The 22,737-nt window shown below is 28.3% G+C and overlaps 1 protein-coding gene across 5 annotated transcripts in view; it reads left to right on the top strand.

Moving 5' to 3' along the window:
• LOC111628235 (sodium- and chloride-dependent GABA transporter 1-like) overlaps nt 1-22,737 on the top strand; it is a 110,009-nt gene that overhangs the window by 5,340 nt on the left and 81,932 nt on the right. For all 5 annotated transcript variants that reach the window (XM_023371978.1, XM_023371982.1, XM_023371980.1 and 2 more), the window contains exons 2-3: nt 9,870-10,001; nt 15,922-16,162. In XM_023371978.1, coding sequence (XP_023227746.1) covers nt 9,870-10,001; nt 15,922-16,162 — 373 coding nt within the window. The remainder of the gene's footprint in view (nt 1-9,869; nt 10,002-15,921; nt 16,163-22,737) is intronic.

Below are 22,737 nucleotides of genomic sequence, written 5' to 3'. Positions count from 1 at the left end.
CAAAAATGCCTGCTGGTAAGTAATTATGTTTATTATTTCAAATTTAGTATATAAATGTTTAAATGCTTAATATTTGAAATAAATTTAACATTTTTAAAATAAAGCATATGACAATTTCAATAAGTAATGCAATAACTATCAAAAGTTGAAAATCATTGGTTTTATGATACTTAAAAATACAGATATTCTCTACTCTCTACATGATATTTAATTTTACTTTCTTTTTAGAGTATTTATGATATTTTTATGTATTACATTAAAATTTTATCTAATTAATGTTTATTCATTAAATATAATCTTTACAAAATCACTGTGTTTCATAAATGCTTGAAATAGTGTTGATGAATTTGATGAGTTTACTTCACTGCACCATTAATAATAAGAGGAGAGGATTTTTAATACAGAAGCAAATAACTAAAATTAAAAGTTATTTATTTCTGTATTTCAGTATTCAAGATTGTTCTGTTCTGTCTCAGATAAATGCCAAGCATTAGTCTAAAGCAGACATTAACAACCAATGACACATGAAATCTTAATATGCAAATTCCAGGCTTTGGCAATGTAATTTTATTTTCCTGATATTCATGATGAAGAACATTCAAACTAATCTTGATCAGTAAAAAGATTTTACTGATCAAGATTAGTTTGAATTTTACTATTTTTTACTAGTTTCAATATCATTAGCATATATTATTTTGTTCTCTGTCCTTTTGTTATAATCACACACTCCAGGGAAGACTCTCCACCAGATTTGGTAGATTGCTGTGGAGATGTTCCTCTATTCCTCCTTGAGAGCAATGGTGAAGTCACTCTCAGATGTTGGGCAATTTGGCCTGGCTTACAATTGACACTCCAATTCATCCCACAGGTGTTCAATGGGATTGATATCTGGGCTATGAATAGACCAGTCCTTTTTGATAATCCCTGTCTGCTGAAACCATTCCTTCACATACTTTGCTTTGTGGCAAGGGGCATTGCCATGTTGGTATAGAAAAGGACCCACCCCAAACTGTTCCCATAATGTTGGTAGAAAAGAATTGTTCAAACTGTTGATATATGCTGCAAAACTCATAGTGCACTTCATTGAAACAAGCTGTCCCAGTCCATATCAGGAAAATAAGCCCCACAGAATGAAACCACTTCCTCCAAACTTTACAGTGGGCACCACACAGTCATTCAGCAGGTATTCTCTTGGCATCTGCCAAACCCACACTCAACCATCTGATTGACAGAGTGAGTACCAAGATTTGTCACTGCACAAGACATGTTTCCATTGTTCAAGAGTCCAGTGTTTGTGAGCTTTACACAACTCCAAACTGTGGTGACATGTGGCTTATGAACAACATCACAGGCATGGTAACCAAGAACTTCATTTCTCTTCAAATGGTGATAATGCTAGCCACTTGTGGAGGACTTTTGAAACTCAGTAGCAATTGTTTCAGCAGAGGATCTCCGATTACTCCAGATTGCATGTCCAAGCACTCAATGATCTATCTCCATCAATTTCTTGGGTCTACTAGTTCTCTGTTGTACTATAGTTGTTCTTTGAGATTTCCACTTGACTATGACTTTGCACACTGTTGAATCAGGAATGTGTAACATGTCTGAAATGTCACATACAGATTTGTAGCATAGGTGACATCTAATGATTATACCACTGAACTCTTTGGAGTGACCAAGTGACCATACAGTGTTAAACTCAATCTGCTATTTATTTCATGATGTATGAAGGTAAAGGTGTATATATATATATACATATTGTACATACATTAACAATCCACAAAAAAACCTTTTTTTTTTTACGTGTGTTATGTCACAATTAAATTCCAATTGTTAAATTCACAATTGTTATTATTCAATGCAGTGTTAAGTTGTTGGAAGTCGTTTATCTTAGTACATACATTAACATTAAGTGATCAAAAATATTCAGAAAAGTAATTTTGTATATATATACAGGGTTCCTACACACCTGGAAAGTCAGGGAAAATCATTGATTCTATCCAACACAGAAATCACATGATGAGCAACAAAATTAAACCAGGGAACTTTATCACTGGGTTGCAATTTGAAAAAATTGTAGACCTATAAATTTCCACTGTCATCCATCCATCTGTCTTTCCTTAATCTTAAGAACAGAGTTAGATAGATGAAAGACAAGACCAAATATGGAAACCTTAGGGGCAAGAGGCCTTGATTAACTATACAAACTTATGTGAACGTATACAAACTTCTGGTTTGAACCAGAAGTCACACGATTTCAATTTAAAAAATTTCTTCAGAATGGAGTTAGATAGTGACTGGCATGACTCTGTTGTTTTCAGGAAAAGTATGTTGTACAGGGGCAAGAAACTTTATTATATACAGTGGTGCCTCGTATAACATACGCCTCGAATAACGGATGCTGTGAATAACGGACTTTCTGTTTGACCGTTACGTGACTCGAGCAACGGACTTGCTGCGAACAACGAACTTTCTGTTCGGCAGTTACATGAGACAAACAATGGACTTTTTTCGAACAAGTGTGAATGATGTTTCCATTCTTTTGCCGTTGCCAATGACAATCTGCTATTTTTAGGATATATTAGTATTATTAGAATGTATTATTAGTATATCTGAAGTAGAAATGTAATGTAATATATGTTGATAATTTAAATAAACATTAAATGTAATGTAGTATATGTTGACGATTCAAATAAACGAAATGTAATTGTGTAGATGCCGAGGTGGCGGGACGAAAAGAGGTTGTAAAAAACAAACGGAGCGAGAGTAGCTCGTAGAAGTGTTTAGTGATCTTAATTAATAAAGAATTATTCGTATCATATAATCTGGCAAGTTAAGTCATTTATAATGCATCATGGCTTCTAAAAAAACAGAAAGGTGATTTCAATTGAAACAAAGCAAGAAATCATCAGGAGTGAAAGTTGACAAAAACTTTCTTGTCGAATGGGGAGAGGTTCAGGAGTTTACCAACACTCATTATCCAAACAGAGCTGAGGCCAACAGGATCAATGATCTCTACGATGACACCTTTGTCCGTCATTTCCGACAGGTGTTAAAGAAGAAAGAGAAACAGACCACCTTGGTCATGTTTTTCAAGAAGCCAGCGGGCAAAAAACAAAGGATGGAACAAGAGAAGTTGACCCTGCAAGTTCCGGTAGCCTCTCCTGAATCTGACTCCGATTAAAAAACAATAAAAAAAGACCCGCTGCAATGTGTAAAAAGTCTGTATCTGTATGAATGTGTAAAGAAAGTGTTCTTCCACCTCCTCCTCACAACATCTGACTACCCGGCATAATTGGTGTCTGCTCCATTTTCATTTTTTATGGTACAGTACAGTTATTTTATGCTGCGGAACGAATTATATGTTTTAACATGTATTTCTATGGGAAAATGCGTTTCGTATAATGGACGTTTCACTTAACGGACATGCACCTGGAACGGATTAAGTATGTTGTACGAGGCACCACTGTATTTTAAATTAGCATATATTTTAAATTAAATAAATTTAAAATATGGTTAAAAATTGCAGCAGACATTATGATGTATCAATAATTTTTGATAATTACATTTAAAAAACTTGTTTTCAGTATGAAGTAAGCATTTTGTAATTTTAGTTAATTAAAGGAATAAATAAATTTTTATCAATTTTCATTCAACTTTTTATTAATTAAAATTGTAAGAACAAAATTTTGGATGATTAGCAATTTAATAATTCAGTAATTGTCATATAATACAATCTCTCAATTTTTTGTTCATCCTCCATGTATTAAACAGAAAAATGGCAAATGATACTAAACAAACAATTATTTATTGTGACATCATCACAATGCCAGGCTGCAATTTTTAATCATATTTTTAAATTTATTTAATTTAAAATATATGCTCTCCACCTCAAATTAGTACTGTAGTGTCTTGCCACTGCACATCATACTTTTCCATTAGTGATGGAGTCATGTCAGTTATCTATATAACTCTTTTCAGGGGAAAAGTGTCAATACTAGACACTGGACTTTTTCTTATCCACTTTATTTTCTGATGTACAGTTGTCTCTCGATAATCCGACAGGTATGGGACCAAAGGTGTGTCGGATTACCAAAAGTGTCCGGATTACCGAAAATAATTACATATTTCACATTGTTTTGCTAGCAGTAACTTACAATATTCTCTACTCCAACTGTTTGAACAGAACTGCTCACATAAAACACACGAAATGTGTGTCATCGAGTAAGAATTGGATGGGGAGATTCACATTGCGACATGCTTCTGTGCAAGCAGACACATAACGGGGACGGGTACCTTGATGGGAGGTGCGTCAGACTACTGAGCATGTCGGATTAAAAAATGTCGGACTATCGAGGGACAACTGTACTTTACAGTGTATAAACCAATTGCTCCAAATGCCAATAAGCATTTTGGGCTAGCAGTATCTCAAACCATAATTTAAAGAAGGACATGGTTTTAACACAGAAAGTTCATATATAATTAATTGGGGCTTCCTACTCCTAAGCTTTCTATATCTGGTCTTGACTTTTGTCTATCTAACACTGTTCTTGAGATTAAGGAAGGATGGATGGACAGACAATCGTGGGAATTTATAAGTCTACAATTTTTTCAAATTGCAGTCCAATAAGTGAAAATAGATCATCATGTGAAATTCAAGACAACTTACAAAAAATATATAACTTTTTCGAGTGTATTCTTTTTTATCCTTTTCACAATACCACACAGAATTAACAGTTATCGGCTTGAAGATATAATAAAATCTTCATTAAAATGGCAATAATAGATTATTGAAAAAATTTTACACAAAGTTAAAATTGATTAAATGCCAATCTTTTATTTTAGGATTCAACACTTTTTAAAGTAAAAAAAATGATAACAATTTCTCATAATAACTACCATGTCTTGTAGCCTAATATATAACTGCCTCAAACCCTCTGGTGGTGCTTTCGGTTATTCACAAAAATTATTTGTAAAAATAAAATTCTTGAATTTCAAATGAAGATAATCCTGGGTTATGTTGTCATTATGCAAGTAATGTATGATTTTATGCATATCATTATATGTTTTACAGTCTTAATTTAATGTTCATTAGATCAATTTCCAAATGACATAAGAGAAATTATTTATTGTGACATTGTAACAATGCCAGGCTGCAATGTTCTTCACCTCAAATTAGTAGTGGCTTGCCTCTGTACATCATACTTTTCCTTTAACAATAGAGTTATGCCAGTCACCTATCTAACACCTTTCAGGGGAATATTTTTGAATTGAAATAACAATTTCTGGTTTGCATTGGAAGTTTTTATATAGTGAATTGAGACCTCCTGCCCCTAAGGTTTCCGTATCTGGTCTTGTCTTTCATCAATCTAACGCCATTCTTAAGATTAAGGAAAGACGCAGGACAAACAACAGTGGGAATTTATAGGTCTACAATTTTTTCAAATTGCAGCCCGATGATAAAGTTCACTGGTTTAACTTTGTTGCTCGTCATGTGATTTCTGTGTTGGTTAGAGTCAATGACAAAAAATGCATAGTGATAATGATAATCCCAGCTTAATATTTACTTTTATATTGTAGCTATCATTTTACTATTTGTCTATTACTAATTCGATCAGTAACTTCTCTACAAATATATATCTAAACTATAATATTTTCTTATTCTAGATTTTAATAATTTAAAAATTTTGTATTGTTAAATACATTTTTGTTTTTTAATTGATTTTAATTATTGGAAATTTTGTTTAATATTTAACTGTTAAACCCCATATGGTGTGTTGTGTGTCATTTTCCAAAGTCACACCATGTTGTGGTTTGCTTCATTGCTTACAGAAATGAAGTAGGTGAGCTTGAATATGTGACCAAACAAGTTAATTAAATTCTATACAAATCAAAAGATTGAATTAAGATTGAATTAATTAATTTGATTTAATAAACTTTAAGGAACATTTTTGTTTATACAATCATAATATTTGTATTTTAAGAAATCAAACTCATCATGCAGTTTTTAATATTTTGTCATAATATGCAAATAAGTATGCAATGTGTTGTACATAAATAAATATACATTTGTGTTAATGGGGCAATTTGTGGAAAATAGATTATTCAATTATTTTGAAATTTTTCAATGCCTCAACTTGATGCTATTTGTACTCTGTACAAATTTGGTGTATTTGAATGTTTTAACAAAAAAGATATTATAATGAATTTAAATTTAAAATGAAAAAATCCAAAATATGAGCATAGCAAAAGGTGTTATGTTGGTACTGTACATGTAGTGGCAGATTTCTGCACAGGCACACGAGACACATGGCTGGAGCCTCAAAATCAAGGGCTCATAGATCAAGGGGGCCTCAAAATTCAGCTCTCAAAATAAAAAAAATTATTTTATTTAATTATTATTTTTTTCATAATAAAAATAATTAATATTTTAGCAGTATTCCCTAAATTAAATTCACAAATGAATAATGCCAGCTATGACATGTTTTGTGGGTGCTAATCAGCAGTAAATTTAAAAATAAATTATTTTTTATATCCATGGATTACTAGATTTTTTTGTTTTTAACACTTTTACCTAATGAAAATGAATAATTCTTGTACCAATAAGTTTCAATTTTCATACTTAATACAATCTGAACATCAGTAACCTTTTAAATACAGCCAGGCAGTTGTAATTTTATATTGGTCAATTTTTAATATTATTTCCCTATGTCTCACTTTTTTTGGACCACTAGTATAGTGCCTACCAGAGTAAGAAACATGCACATAGACTGCACACTGTAGGGTGTAGGGATAGTGAAAATATTTAGAGAGGGTCTCAAAATTAAATTGCACCTGGGGCCTCTCAAGTGCTAAATCTGCCACTGGGTACATGGATGAATAGTTGAAAAATGCATTCATTTAATATGAATAAATATACAAAAGAAGACATATTTTTCAAGATGGAAAATCAAGAAAACATTTAAATTGATATATTGCTGAATTGGAATCATAGATATTATTAATAATGGGAAATAAGTTTTATGATTACTGTATTTATAATCATTATTAAAAAATAGCAACTGATGAAATGACTTCCAACTAAAGAAAAGTACCAATGTAAGTTATATTCCAGGGGTGGCCAACCTGCGGCTCGCGAGCCACATGCGGCTCTTTGAAGGATTATTTGTGGCTCTCGATAAATGTACCCGAGTTCCCTTTTCATTTTTGTGTTATTATATTTTTAAAAATTATTATCGTTTGTATGTGTTTCAAAATGTCTTTTAAATTACTAACAACAAATATGAAAGACTAAGTGCAACGTTGTAACAAATTTCATTTCCGTCCAAGTTAAGAATGATATGACTCATCGAAAACTGCGCGAACGAACATAAACAGTGGCGTAATCGTCCGTTATCGACCGACTCCAGACCGATTTTGAATTTGTAAACTGTCATTGCAATGGACAGTTGACATTGTGCTCTGGAGGAAACAATTTGTATCACTCTTGCTACGGATATAATTTGTAATCTGGAATTTTTTGCATACCTTTTTAATACGTATTTAATTGCGGCTCGCGAAAAATTTTAAATTTTGAAAAATGGCTCGGACTATCAAGGAGCTTGGCCACCCTGGTTATATTCCTATAAATTTTAATTCAAGGAATGTTAATTGATAGATTCTAAAATCCAAAATTAAAACTGGAAGAGATAACTTGTAAAATGAAAACCATTCACACTTTTCCAGCAAAATATGGAATTTCAGAATTCTCTAGTTTGAAACCTGAGGAAGGTTTCTAAAATAAATTGAAAACGTTTGTTCTGTAAACCATTTTGCTGGAAAAGTTGTAAATGGTTTTTATTTTACAAGTTAATTAATAGATATAATATGATAATAACAACCAAATGAATTCTTTGGATTATTTAGAAAAATCATTTTGTTGAATGTCAAATAATATTTATTAATGCCAAATTTTTGAATAATGTGCTATTTCAAATCTGACAAACTTTTTTTTATATTCTATGTTATTTGTACTAACCTAGAAAAATCATTTTGTTAAATTTGAATTTTTGAATAGCATGGTATTTTGCTTATTCCAAAAAGTTTCCTTTTGTTTATTTTTCATTTTGATAAAATTGAAGTAAATGTGAATTTTGATTCCTTGAAATGTGTGATATTTTGTCTAATGTGTGAATTACTGTGGTGAGATGCATACTGTCTGGAAGGGGCAGAGAATCCCACATGACATGTCATATCACATGATGTAGCAAGCCATGTGAGGCTTTAACTTTTTTTTTTAATAAATAAATAGCTTTATGAACATATAAATGAATGTACAAAAATATGCAATATAATTATGATTTTATTATATGTAGAAATGTTAATGTAGTTTATCATACATTAATACTATTATCATGAAATTTACTGTGATATCCTTAGTTATACTAGGTATGTGGATGATATTTTGATTTTATGGAGAACAAAACCTGATAGGGGAAGGCGTTAAAAATTTTTAACAAGAGCTACAGACTAACACTAGAATTAGATCAGGAAAGTTAAACAAGGTTAATTACTTGGACATCAAGATTTGAATGGCAAATAGAAATATAATCACAGTGATTTACCACAAACTCATATACATTCCCCTCATTATACCTGCTAGCTCAGTGGACCCTTGGCCTTTTAACGTAGTGACATTCCAGGCCATAGTTACAAGGGTGCACTCACATCACTCTGAAACAGTGATACCAATAACAAACTTGACCTTGTCAAACATATAGCATCTGCCCATGGGTATCGAAATTTGTTAATCAACACACTCGCTTCCACACAGCAATCTAAGTTAGCTAACACCAGTACAAGGGTTAACAAAGCAGAGTGTAATTGTAGAGACAGTATGTTACAAACTGTCTCTACATCAAATTTACAACAGGATTTCTAGTTATTTAAATTTGTGTTAAACTTACAAGAGAAAACTCAATGTTTTCTGCCTTTTAACTAATGCAAAAGACAGCATGGATGACACAAAAGCACCAGGGGTGTACCATATTCCATTACAAAGTGGACAATTTAACAGGTATATAACATACATCGGATCCACATACAAATCTCTTCAAGCCAGAATATGCAACCATAAATATGATGCAGCCGAAGGGAATTATAACACAGCACTTACCCATTATGTTGCCAAACCTGGGGTTTTCCTGTTGGGATGAAGCTACCCTGTTACATAGGGTCTTTGACTAACATATAATCTTTGGAGACTTTAGAAATTTATATAGCTTGCAAGAAAGGAAATTGCATCAACTCTGACTGTATTCCAGTACTGCAATTGTAGAAATATTATTTAGATTGCCACAGAATGTAATAATAATAATTTTATTTGTAGCTTTATTTAAAAATAATTATTTATTTAATTTTGTGACGTAAACGAGACAATGTCTGTATTGAACATCTTTTTAAATGTTTAAAAGATTGGAATGATAGAAATTTTTGTAAGATAGAACTGTTTATGTATACATTCTTGATGGGGTCCTCTAAATGATGGCCAAAAATGTTTGAGCAGTAAATTTTTTGTTTATTGTTTGCTGGAAAATGCATTTAGGTGTTGGCTAGTTAATCATACAGTTCCAGTTTATAAGTGTGCCATTTTTTGATTTACTATGATATATTTGTTAATTAAATATTATTACGAATTTTATATGCATATTTATTTATTTTTTCATAAATTCAAAATTTTGTGATTAATTTTGTTTAAAATATAAATCTTTAAAGGTTACATGTAATCCTTACCATAAAATTTTTTAATAGAATTCTCATGTAAGAAAGAATTATGAATAACAAAAAATACTAAAGTATCTAAATAATAATTAATTTATATTTACTTTCAGGTGCCTTTCTCATTCCATATGTTTTTTGCATTATTTTCTGTGGCATTCCTCTTTTTTTATTGGAAGTTTCTGTTGGACAATACCTTAGCTCAGGTGGAATTGGTGTTTGGAATCTTGTTCCTATCATGAAAGGTATTGAGAATTATATTAATTTTAATTTTTTAAGATTTAAGATTTTAATATATTATAAAAATATATTTTTATTTCAAATAATAAAAGTCAAAAAGTCAATCATGTTTATATTAATTGACATAATGATATTTAATAAACTTTAATATACTATTAAGAGTAGTTTTTATAAGTTAATTATAAATCTAATTTCATTATTAAAAACATAATTTGCTATAACAATATATAAACATTTCATGACAAAGACTTTTGACATAAGATATTCATAATTAAAAATTTAGCAAATATCTTGATAATAAATGATAGTGTGAGACCAGCAAGTGAGACAAAGATGCACAATGGAAAATAGATAAAATAAAATACAATAATTTTATTAACTTGCTCATTATGATACAGGTTTCTAAAGATACCAACAATGCTACACCCACCGAATAATCCACATCATTAATTATTCAACCACTACACAATATGGTCTCCCAACAAAGAATGTGCACGCGTAGTCCTTTGTCCGACACGATTATCCAATTACTTAAGATTATGTTAATTAAAAATAGATTCTTATTACTACTTACAACTATTGAATAGAGAAGGCTTATTAGAAAATTTAGAGAATGAAAGTAAGGGATAGGAAAGAGGGTACCCAAAACTTGATGATGTATGCTGCTTGTATGGGATCGTGGATGATATCTTGCGTTGGGTTGGTGACTAACTCCCTTTTTGTCGCTCTCTAAGATATTAGTCCCAAGGGCCAATGCGTCCTGTTCCTCACAATTAATTCCTTTTTATTTCTCAGTTCCAAAGTTCTTGTCTCTATCATACGGTGCTAAATGTACTGGGGAGACTTCCTCTCGCTCTCTCTCCTTTGGGTTCCTCCTTCGGAATGACCACGTGTTCGCCTCCTCCCCTCAAGGCTGCATTCCACTTGTTGTTTCTCGGGTTAGTCATCCACATACCAAAGCCAAGGGTAAAACAAGAACATTCCAGGAAGGGTAGACAAATAGGACAGAAAGAGGTGAAGCAGAGAATATACAAGATAAAATAACACAATTATATACAAAATATACAATAAATTTTTTTACCAATATTTAGAATGGACCTTCAGGTGGACATAGGCTGTATATTATTCCATTAAACATTCATATAAATTAAAAGATATCATCTAGGTAAGCATTATATTTTTGGTGTCAGCGGGTAGCGAGGGGCAAGATGTGTATGTATATGAGATAGGTAACCATGTGGCACAGTCATGTGGTCAACGAGATAGGTGTATATTGATTTTTTACTGATACTGTTATAGTCACAAACTGAATTCCATGCAGGCGTAACTGCAGGCACAGCTAGTACGAAATAAAGCCACAGTCTGCAACTTTGAATCAAGTATGGTTCTTAAAATTCTTTATTAATGATTCCAAAATAAAAAATTTGTATTTGCAAAAGAAACAAAAAGTTAATTATATATTTTATTCTATAAATACAAATAAAATATTCTGAGTTAACAAATATAAATAAGATTAATATTAAATCAATTAATAATAATTATATATATATATACATTTATATTTAATATGTACAGTTAGTGTTGCCACCTTTTCAAAATCGCTGACCCAGACGGCAGGTCAGGTTTGTTCAAACAGAAGTTCCTGATGCATGCGCAATGTCATTTTACAGTGCAAAGAATAACGTGCATGCCAGTTCTAAATCAGTTAGAGTTAGGGACTAGGGACTTACGTAGGAGTAATGTAAGTAACCCTAAATTAAGAAAGAACAGGTACAGATGACTTAGCTCTATTGGATATTGTTGGAGACATGTATGATTGCACATGCAAAAAAAAAAAAAAATAAATAAAAAAAAGGTCGACAGGTTGCACACCATACGTCAGCGTAAACAGACTAAATGGCAGAATTGCAGATGAGTTTCAGTGAGTGTGAGTTCTTTCTCTGTTAAAATAGTGTAAATTTGTAGAAATATTTGAAAGAACTTTGTTTCATTGTAATTTCACAATTTCCACAAAGTTCCTGGACAAAATTAATAGTTCACCCGGACAGTGAGTCAATTCATGGACTGTCTGTGTGAAAACCGGTGGGTGGTAACACTATTTACATTACACTGTTGCCAACCATCAGCATTTGGCACTGACTATCAGCTTTTTTAATGCTCCATCAGTGGACAGGCCACTTTTCCCTTTTCTCAAAATTTTTAAAGATTTTGATATTATCACATAAATACTTTATTTAACAAGTCTAATACCAATACATATGCTGAAGACATCATATTTATTTTATTATGAACAACTGAAGCAAACTAGAAAGACATTCTCATATGCTTTCAATTGGAAAAGAACTAAGATTGATATTTTTATATGTATATGTTGATATACATATGAGAATTTTAACTCAAATATGATAATTTTAAATGGCAGATATGATAAATTGTATCTTAAAGTCTGGCAATGTTAGTGCTAACATACTGGCAATTAAATCAATCATAGCCAATTCATCAGCGGAAGGAATTACTTTTACAGTTAGACCAAATTATTGAGCAGCACTACAGTTTCTTTGTAAATAAGTCTAGTATTTATAACAGATGTTGATGGTCATTAATAAAATAATAGACAACAACCAGATGAAGCAAAATCAAGAAAATAACTGTATAATTGTTGATATGGTTTATAGAAATTATTTATTGAAGTTATCTGATCTTCACAAAATTTTAATTACAATTTTATTATTATTGAGTTTAAAATTTCATCAAGTTTAACAAAACCAGTTTACATGAACTTGCTTAAATTTATTTGTTAAACCAGTTTAATTAACATATCAATTAAATTTTAATGACGATCAATGAAACTGTCCAAAAGAATTTGAATACTGTGTATACTATATAACTAAACAATAAATAAGATAAAATTCAAAACTTACTGAGCATTTATTATTACCACAGAATTCTTAAATGTTGCTTTCATTAAAATTAAATTAGCATATTCATTTTAGAGTTAACATATCTTAACACATGGAGAAAAGAAAATTATAAATATTATATGTAATATGGTTTTATTAATTTTATTAGTTTTTAATCATTAATAAATCAATGCTTCTAATATATAAAATATTTTATAATTTAAACAATTATTAAGCAAGACTAAACTTTTTAATTTGATATATTTTCAAGAACATGGATATGATATTCCTAAAGTGTTTAAAAAGAAATTCTTACTAGGATTGCAAAATAACTTAATCAGATGTGATCTTGGATAATTTATTGCTTAGAAATGTTTTGAGAGCTGTAGATTTAGAATATAATGACAAAAATGTAGTAAACATGGATTATGATAACATAATTTCTAACTAGCAGATACAACTGTAATAAATTCCAGCAAATGTTAAATGAAAATTGACAAATGCTTTTGACCTCATTAATAGACCTGTTTCAGATCATAAATCTTAAACCTGCTGAATTCGAACATTGAATTCAATAGATTTAAGATTTATGACCTATTTTTTCCAGTTTTTTGAGTAGTTTCTAATAATTTCTAACTTTTAGTTTACTTAAATAAATTACTGGTATTTTCATTTAAATTGATGATAATGAAAATTATTCATTAGAACTAAAGCATATATAATTTGTTAAAAACTATATTATAAAAGCATTAGTATCCTAAGAATATAATACATTACTTTATTTATTAATTATTTTACAGATTACAAGTCTGTTTGCTTTTAGCAAAATAACAAACATTACACTTTAAACACTTTAGGAATATCATATCCATGTTCTTGAAAACATATCAAATTAAAAAGCTTAGTCTTGTGTAATAATTGTTTAAATTATAAAATATTTTATATATTAGAAGCATTGATTCATTAATGATTAAAAACTAATAAAACATTTTCATTCTACAGTTCACTATAATTTGCTTCCATATTATTCATAAGTTTTTCATAGCCATTATCAATTAAAATATGCATTACAATGGATGTTTTATTAAGAATAATGTTATTTTAAATATGTATATTGGCTTAATCTGTGTAAATAAATAGTGTTTAATAGCAAAATAAATGTAAGACAGCTTTCACAGCAGGACATTCTACAGGGTGTTGCAAGAAAAGTGTTCTTCCTGGAAATGAGTGATAGAACTCATCAAGATAGGCAAAAAATGTAGAATAATGTTGGCAAATTTGCAATAGTTACGAAAATATTCAAGGTTAAAGTTTTGCCAAACATGCTAGAATGGGCCACCATTATCAATCAATCAATCAACCCATTACAAACCTGCCAATTGTTGACCTATTACTGAAAATGCAAGCTGGTGAAGGATGTCAACGTAAAATGGTTGTGCATGACCTTGGCAATATGGCTTGTAATTTATTGAATAAAATTCAATTTTAAACTGTAATATAGTAATCAGTAAAAAGGTTTTTTAAAATAATTAATTTTGAACTTTCACAAAGATTCTTTCGGTAGAACAGATTGAAAAGCAACCACAAAAAGACTTTTCAATGTTCTTTATTTTTTTCCTCCTATAAACTGTCAACATGAGATTCTAAAACAAGTCATTTTTATTGGAACTTTAACCTCAAATATTTTGGTAACTATGTGAATTTGCAAATATGATACTCTACATTGTTTTGCTTATCTAGATAATAAGGAATACTCTTGTTGAAAAAGTTTGACCATTTATATTTAAAAGCTGAATATTCTTTATTTATAATTGTTTATATAATATATTAATAGTCTTTATGTCGTTCAAGGTATATTTAATCAGTATTTATAATTTTATATTGAAAAATTGATGCTTAGTCAAATTCTTATTTTCCTTATTAAATTATAACAACATATTATTTATATAATTAATATGATATATCAAAAAATCTTTGTTAATGATAAATAAAATTATGAAATAAAAAAAATAGATTGTTTTTTATGTTTTGCATATTAATTATGTTTATGTTTTTAGATTTTTAAAAGTCTATATGTGTACATATTTGTGTTTAAATATAAAATACAGACAAAAAATTTACAAAAATTTTTGAAAATTATTACCTAGTAATCAGGGGTGTCCATACATTAGGGCACTTGGGGCATGTGCATGGGCGTAGCCAGAGTTATGGGGGGCCTAATAGACACAAAATTGAATTATTTCAAATTATTGTTTATTAAAATGAAAATTCCATAAGAATCGACAATAACTTAACACACACAAAATATGAAACTTCCTTTAATCATAACATTGCGCACAGGGACCCATTGGATTCAGAATTTTCAGCTTCAATCTATTTTTTTTGCAAACCAGCTCCACACTTTTTCAGCTGTGATTTTCTGGGGTGGGCACCAGGTTAACTGGAGGGGCTGTGCCCACCCAGATCCCCCTTGCTACGCCCATGCATGTGCCTTCTTTGTTGTCAGGTTACCCAATAATCCCCACGGGGGCTCTAAGGTTTCATTTTAAAGGGGCTCTTAGATTTCATTCTGTCATTTTATTTAAAAATTAGTTACTGATTTTTATCACAGAGAACTTTTTACTGATGACAAAATTAAAATAGTATTTCTAATTGTAAAATATTTGTTATTAACCAAAACTTTGTTCTAGCAGGTCATGATTGTTTGGTTGAGTACCAAGGTACTATACCACTGTATTTGATTAATGTAATTTTGATATACATGATGGCATTGAGGTATATATACTGTATATTTTATATAATGTAGTACAATGCCCATTTTTTTTTATAGCTTGTGCTCCTCTTTTTTATAGTCTGCAGGTGCTGCTGCTAGTAATAAAATAATAAATATCAATAGTCACAACTACAATATACACTAAAATTTAATTTATTTATTATATTAAAATTGCTTTTAAAATTATTACAGTTATAACTATAAAAATTATAATATTTCTGGTAAATACTTAAAAAAAATCATTATTTTTAGGTATTGGTTTTGCCTCTATGACAATGATTGGATTATGCAATATATATTATATTGTCCTGATTGCATATACATTGTTTTATTTTGTGGCATCATTCACCAATCCTCTACCTTGGGAAAAATGTGGTCATGAATGGAACACTGAACGTTGCATTAATTCCAGAAATGTTTCCAGCAGTAATAATAATTCTGTTACAAGTAATTTTACAAGTAATTTTACATCTCCAGTAAAAGAATATTGGGAGTAAGTAAATTAGAAAATAAAATTTAACATATAAAGCTTATAATAAGTCCTTAATGTACAGTAAATGAATCAACTATTTACTTTAAATATATTATATAAAATTTATTAATTTTTATTTATTAATCTTTATACATTATTGTAATGTATTGCAAATGTAAATAATTAACACATTATTTTTGAAGTTTGTTTTAAATTCATTAGAGAGGTTGTGGCCGACATTTTCATCGCAAAAACGTGTACGTCGGATGTTCAGCACCACCTTCCTGTAAACCTAGAAGTTTGACAATGGCATTTGATACATCAAGCATAATTCCACTGATGTTCCAAATGCCATTGTCAAACTTCTAGGCTTACAGGAAGGCGGCACTGAACATCCGACGTACACGTTTTTGCAATAAAAACGTCAGCCGCAACCTCTCTATTATTTATACATTTCATTAAATCTTTTAATGCTGAGTGAATATCTTACATTAACTTTCAGAATATTGGATTTTATAATTTTTAAAAATTGTTATAACATCAATATTAATAAAAGTTTAAGGAGAAAGAATGTTGAAAATTGCTATATATTACTATTACATATGCACTCTTTTTGTTCTCAAATTTTCTATTTTAAATAAAATATATTAGTTTTGGTTTGGTATTTATTTACAAAAACAACTCCAATATTATAGACTATAAGCTGGGCTGTCAAAAGAAGGGAGCTAGGGATTTTTCTCTAGGGTCAGAGAAACTTAGGGTTCCTACGGTGATTCCAAACCCTATAAAATTAACATTTTTACTAACAGAAAATAAAATCTTTAAAACTATTTTTTATTAATAAAGGAACATTCTATGTATTTTATTTGTTCAAAGAACAAAAGGCCATTTTATGGGCCTTTAGTTTTTTGAACAAATAAAATACGTAGAATGTTCTTTCATTAGCTCTTAAAGGATTGTTTTTAGCAGATACCATGCAAGCTTTTGACAGCTCTGATTACAGAATATATTATAGAAACCTGAAAATACAGTACAAGGAATAGAAAAAATATAAACTTTAAAAAACAGTTAATAAAGATCAAAGTATTTTTTTTTTTACAATTTGAACAGTAAAATATTTTTGATTATTTAGTAGTCCAAACATAGCTAATATTGCAAAGAACACAATTACTTTTAAGAAACTAATAAAGTAAAAGCTTTATTTATAAATAGTTTTTCACCATTCTTTTTGTCTATTGTCACTTTTGGATATGTAAATTCCAAAGCTCTTTCAATTCATTTGATTCATCATAAATTTCAACAACTAATACATGTGGATATTAAAATATTAATTATTAATGGTGATAAGCTACAGAAAGGCTCAAAAATGTATTAAACTATTTTCTTATAACTAAATATAAATTTTTAACATTCTTCTTTATTAATGAAATATAATATGTCTTTTAATATTTTAACTTTAGATTATTTTCAGTTATTTTTTAAAATGTTCCAATTAAATATTTATATATTCAACTACATTTTAATTTATTACTAATTTGATTGCTTTCTTTAGTATAATATATTTCAATCAGTTTAAAAATAACATTGACATTTCTTTCTATAGAAATTCTCTCTCATTATTTAAGAATTTTCATATGTAATGTATATTTCACCTGGATAAACTACAACTGCTGTTAATGCAATTCTTTTTGAATATATTTTCAACTTTATATCATCAAAAATACTATGGTTATATTACCCAGGTGTCTCCTGGTTTCATCAATTAATGTAATAATAAATTTTACTGATTTTTCAAATTAAGAAATTAGAATTTAACTACAGTTATTTAATTGGTTGTCATAATCACAGGTTTATCAATTACTTCATTGATATTTTTTTGTTTAAATAGATTTTATATATATATATTTAAAAATATCATTAAATGTGAAAATAAATTCTAAACAAATAATGATTATGATTTATTTCATTATTTTGATTTTTTAATAATTAAATATTCAAATTTTATTTTCATTGATTGATTTAAATAGGAACTATAATAAAATGTATCTTCATATGATAATTACAAACTTATTGCAATTACAATTATTTGCAAACTTTAATTATTATATTATTATGTACTTGTAATTATTATTATCAAGCTATAGTTATTTCAGAGAAGTTCCATTAGCATAAATATATAAAATGAATATAAAAATTTAAAATATACTTATGTTATTCATGGAGTATATCCATGAACAATTATATCAATTTGGTGAAAATTCTCTGAACAAAAATTGAAACATTTCATTTAAATGATGAGTTTAAAAACTTTTTCTGTGATCATTATCAAAGTCATATGCAATGTCTCTAGATTTTCTTAATGTAATTCAGTTATAACACTTTTAACACAGTATTAGTAATCATTAGATCTTTATCTTGGATTTTGTTATGTTAGTTATTATGTCCCATTGATGAAAATCAAAAGCTTGATTTTAATGATTAAAAGATAACCTCTGATAATCTAGCAACATCCTGGAAGTGACTCACAATATAATAGTTGTGTGTCATTAAACAATTTTACACTTTTGTTTAATTGATTAATTTTTTAATGTAACTTTTAAATTTATAATTTTTGTTGTATATTTAATTAATTTATGCAATCTTTCAATTTTGTATTAATTTCTAAGCTATTCTACCTAATATATTAGTGATGTCATTACTATAGCAAGAATTTTTCTCAAGTTTGTACTTCCATAAGAATAGAACATTTTTTACATTCCTGAAGATGAGTACTTAAGCTCAAAAGCATTTGAATAATTTTTATTTATTTTTTTCATAATTAACTCCTCTACAATTTTATTCTGTTACAGTTAAGTTTAAATATTATTTATATATTCTAATATTAAAATATTCATTATTTGCATTAAAATTTGAATAAATAATCTTTTAAATAGGCCATTTTAAACTAAGTTAGATTAATTTAATAAATCCAAAAATAGTGTAAAAGAAAAATTACTGAAAAAATGAAAATAATTATAGAATTGTGATATCAAATAAATATACTGTAATTACATAAATTTTTTTGTGTGTATTTAAATATCAATAATTTGTACTATTTTAACTTTCCTTTGAATTCTCTACTGAATTTATTCACTTGGAACTTTGCCTTTCACATATGTTCTCTCATCTATAGTACCAGTAACTATTACAGGAAAATGCCAAGAGACTATTTTACATCAACACAAATGTAATTGAACAGCATATAATAATAATTTTCTATTATTTTTAAATATATTTTGTTTATATATGTAAAATTGCTAGTACAACAACATATGAACAATATATTAAATATAAATCAAAACTTGTATTTAACTTATAAATAAATTTTAAAAGACTTTTTTAAAATGTCATTTATATATTAGCATTGACATAAATTAATGTATTTTTTAAGATTATAGATAAAATAATTACTCTTATTTATTTCATAAAAAATAATGACTTATACTGGTATATTAATTAATTAAAAATTACACTTTAATGTTTATTATATAATCATTCTTTTATGTAGTAAATATATACACATACTAAAACAAAAAAACACAGCTAAAAATTTATTTTAATTTTTCTAAATCATCATAATTTTTTATTCAACTAAAAATAAAATTCTGCCAAATACTTTAAAACACTTTTTACATTCATATTCAAAAAAAGGGGGTGTAATGGATGATTATTAATATTATTATTATTGAAACTAGTTTATTTGGTATTTTTATAAATTTCAATCAAATTATATATTTTTTAAAATATTGAAATTTTACAATAAATTAATACTTTTTCATTTTTACAAATAAACTTAAAAATCTGAAATGAAGCAAATAAAACAAACAAAGTTTTAAAAGAAATTTAATATTTTTTTATTATTATTTCATTTCTCAAAAACTTCTTAAAACTATTTTATGTTATCTTTCTTTAAAAGAAATCTGTCTGTTTGAACAATTGCCAAAATGCCAATTATTCTAGTGCAGTAGCACTTCCTGCTTTTTCTACATTCAAATTCTAACTGTTTCATTGAAATGAGAAAAGGGACAAAGATTTTTAATTCTTAAAATGTATGTTAAAAATTTTAACTTGATACACTATAACTAACTGGCAAAAACCTAAAATCTTGGCTATAAGCTGTATCCCATACAAGGCTATATTTGTAAAATTCATCATGTGCAGTCTCTGCACAAGGATGACTAATACATGAAAAACCTGATTACTAGTAACACTAACTGCAATATAAAAGAAAAATGAATAAATATATAAAAACTAAAATAAAATAATAAAAACCTAGAAACTTTGGATAAATTCAAGAACACAAATAAAAAGCAAATTTTCTATTAGTCTCTTACAAAAAGAAGAGAAATTAATAGAATTCATTAACTGTGTTCAAGCACTGCCAGTTTCATATACATATAGTGTTATAATGCCATCTCAAAAGATATAAAATTGATCTAAAACTCTTGTTGGAGTATATAACCTTACCATTCCTTTATTAACATAGGTTTTATTCCATGTTTCTGTATCATTGTTTAAAATCTACATAGTCAAGATGGTTGCATTAGTCGTAATGCCTTTAGAAGCATTAATGTACTGTAATCATCTTACAAATTGATCTAATAGTGTGTTTAGCTAATAGTGTAATCAATATAATATAAATCTTGCCTATTAATAAGTTTAATGATGTAAATGCTAGCTTTATCTAATTTATCTATTTGAACCTTATGTGAGTAGTGTAAGATCTGCATAACAGTGGAATTTCTCTTTACTGTTATATCTATTGGTAAGTCCTTGATTAGAAGTCTCAGAATGTTGTCTGCAGTTTTGCCAGTAACTATCAACTTAAATAGCAAAATCCACGTAATTTTATTTGTTTGTCCTTGAATATGTTTTAAATTCAAAAATTGTAACTATTTAGAATATTAATTTCAGATGTGTTCTAATTTGTATATTCTATGCCAGTGGTTCTCAAAGTATGATCTGTGAGCATGTGCCAGGTAGTTTGCAGACTTGATCATTTTTCAAAACTGTAATTATATGCTGTTTAGCCAGAAGAAAGAACATGTTTCATATCACATATCTCTTATGTTAGATTATAGATAGACAAAATATTTTGGCCATACAATCTATATTATATTATTACCTAAAGTGATATTTACAGGATAAGAAGTGGATTGGGCATAGGTGGTCTGTGGTTCCTGTTAAATATAAGATTTAAAACTGAGGATAATCAGATTTTGACCAAAAATGTTTCAAAACATTTCTTTTTGTATAATTTTTTTCTTGATGTTTCATATTTATTAAATCTATATTTTATCAATAACAATCTCTTATCAGATTAGAGAAGTGCTTCCATTGGATTAGATTTCCAAGCTTTTTGGGCTTATAGCACACTTAAACAGTTAGGCAAAGGTTGAAGTGGCATATGTTATTAAATATTACTGGACCATTCATCAGGTTGATCAAAGATCTCTAATACTTTTTCTATTATAATATACTGAAACAAACTTCTGAAATATACTTGATAACACAACATATATTTTGTTATTTTTTTAAAAAGTTTAAAATATGTCATTTAAAACTTTTTTATTCATTTTATGGCATATTTAGAATGGCTTCACTGCACAGCAGTGTGCTGTGACACAAAAGTTGGGTATCACTGGTTTAGAGCAATGCTACATTATTAATAAATAAAATTAATATAAAATACAAGTTTAATCTATGATATGTATAGACAGAAGAAGAAAAATAATTGTTTCTTACAAAGCAACTTTCTTTTTCTTACTGTTAAAAATTATTATTACTATAGTTAATATCATACCCATCTTTATAATTTTATTTAAAAAAGCATTAGCCTACTATTGAGCTTCAAAATAATACTTTTAGTTTGTTTTAACATAATACTTAAAATAATGTTTAAAATTTATATTTTGTAGCTATTTTTTAAGTTATATTTAATAAAATGAAATTATCAGGTGGTTATACAATAAACAACTGACTTAGATTTAGTTTTATTTAACAAAAAAAAAGGAAATAAGATATTCATTTATAAAAAATCCATACTTTCTGAATGATATAACTAATGGAAAAAGAATTATAGTGTAATTGTTTTTGACAAGTTAAAACATATTTAAGACGAATATATTTGTCATAACAACTATTTGATTCTCGTTATGTTCAAATTTATCATATTACTGAAACAAATTTTAGTAATTTGAATTAATGATGATTCCCGAGATAAAATAAGTTATTCTAATAAAACATGGAAAACTGCCAAAATCTGGAGTATAATTATGTTACCACTACAACTGAAAGTACTAAAATTAGCTAGTTCAGTCTGTATCAGTCAGCGTGTAAACCTTCGTCTACTCTAAACGAAATAGAAATAGCTAAATAGCTTCGTTTTGTATTCATTTTAACGTAGAAGAACGACAGGTTGGCCGTTTTTTTTGCACTTGATTCTCAAATGGTGAACATTACTATACAATTTAGTCTATTAATTTACAGAAAGATTCTTTCAAGGAAATGTACACATTCCTTTAAAAATTCACATTGTCTCCATTTTACTGCCCTAC

This window comes from Centruroides sculpturatus, unplaced genomic scaffold (assembly GCF_000671375.1).
Source record: "Centruroides sculpturatus isolate CEXI.00-Female unplaced genomic scaffold, Cexi_2.0 scaffold532, whole genome shotgun sequence".
NCBI classification, from domain to species: domain Eukaryota; kingdom Metazoa; phylum Arthropoda; class Arachnida; order Scorpiones; family Buthidae; genus Centruroides; species Centruroides sculpturatus.
The sequence above is the reverse complement of the archived record's forward strand: the minus strand, read 5'-3'. Positions and strand labels throughout refer to the sequence as shown.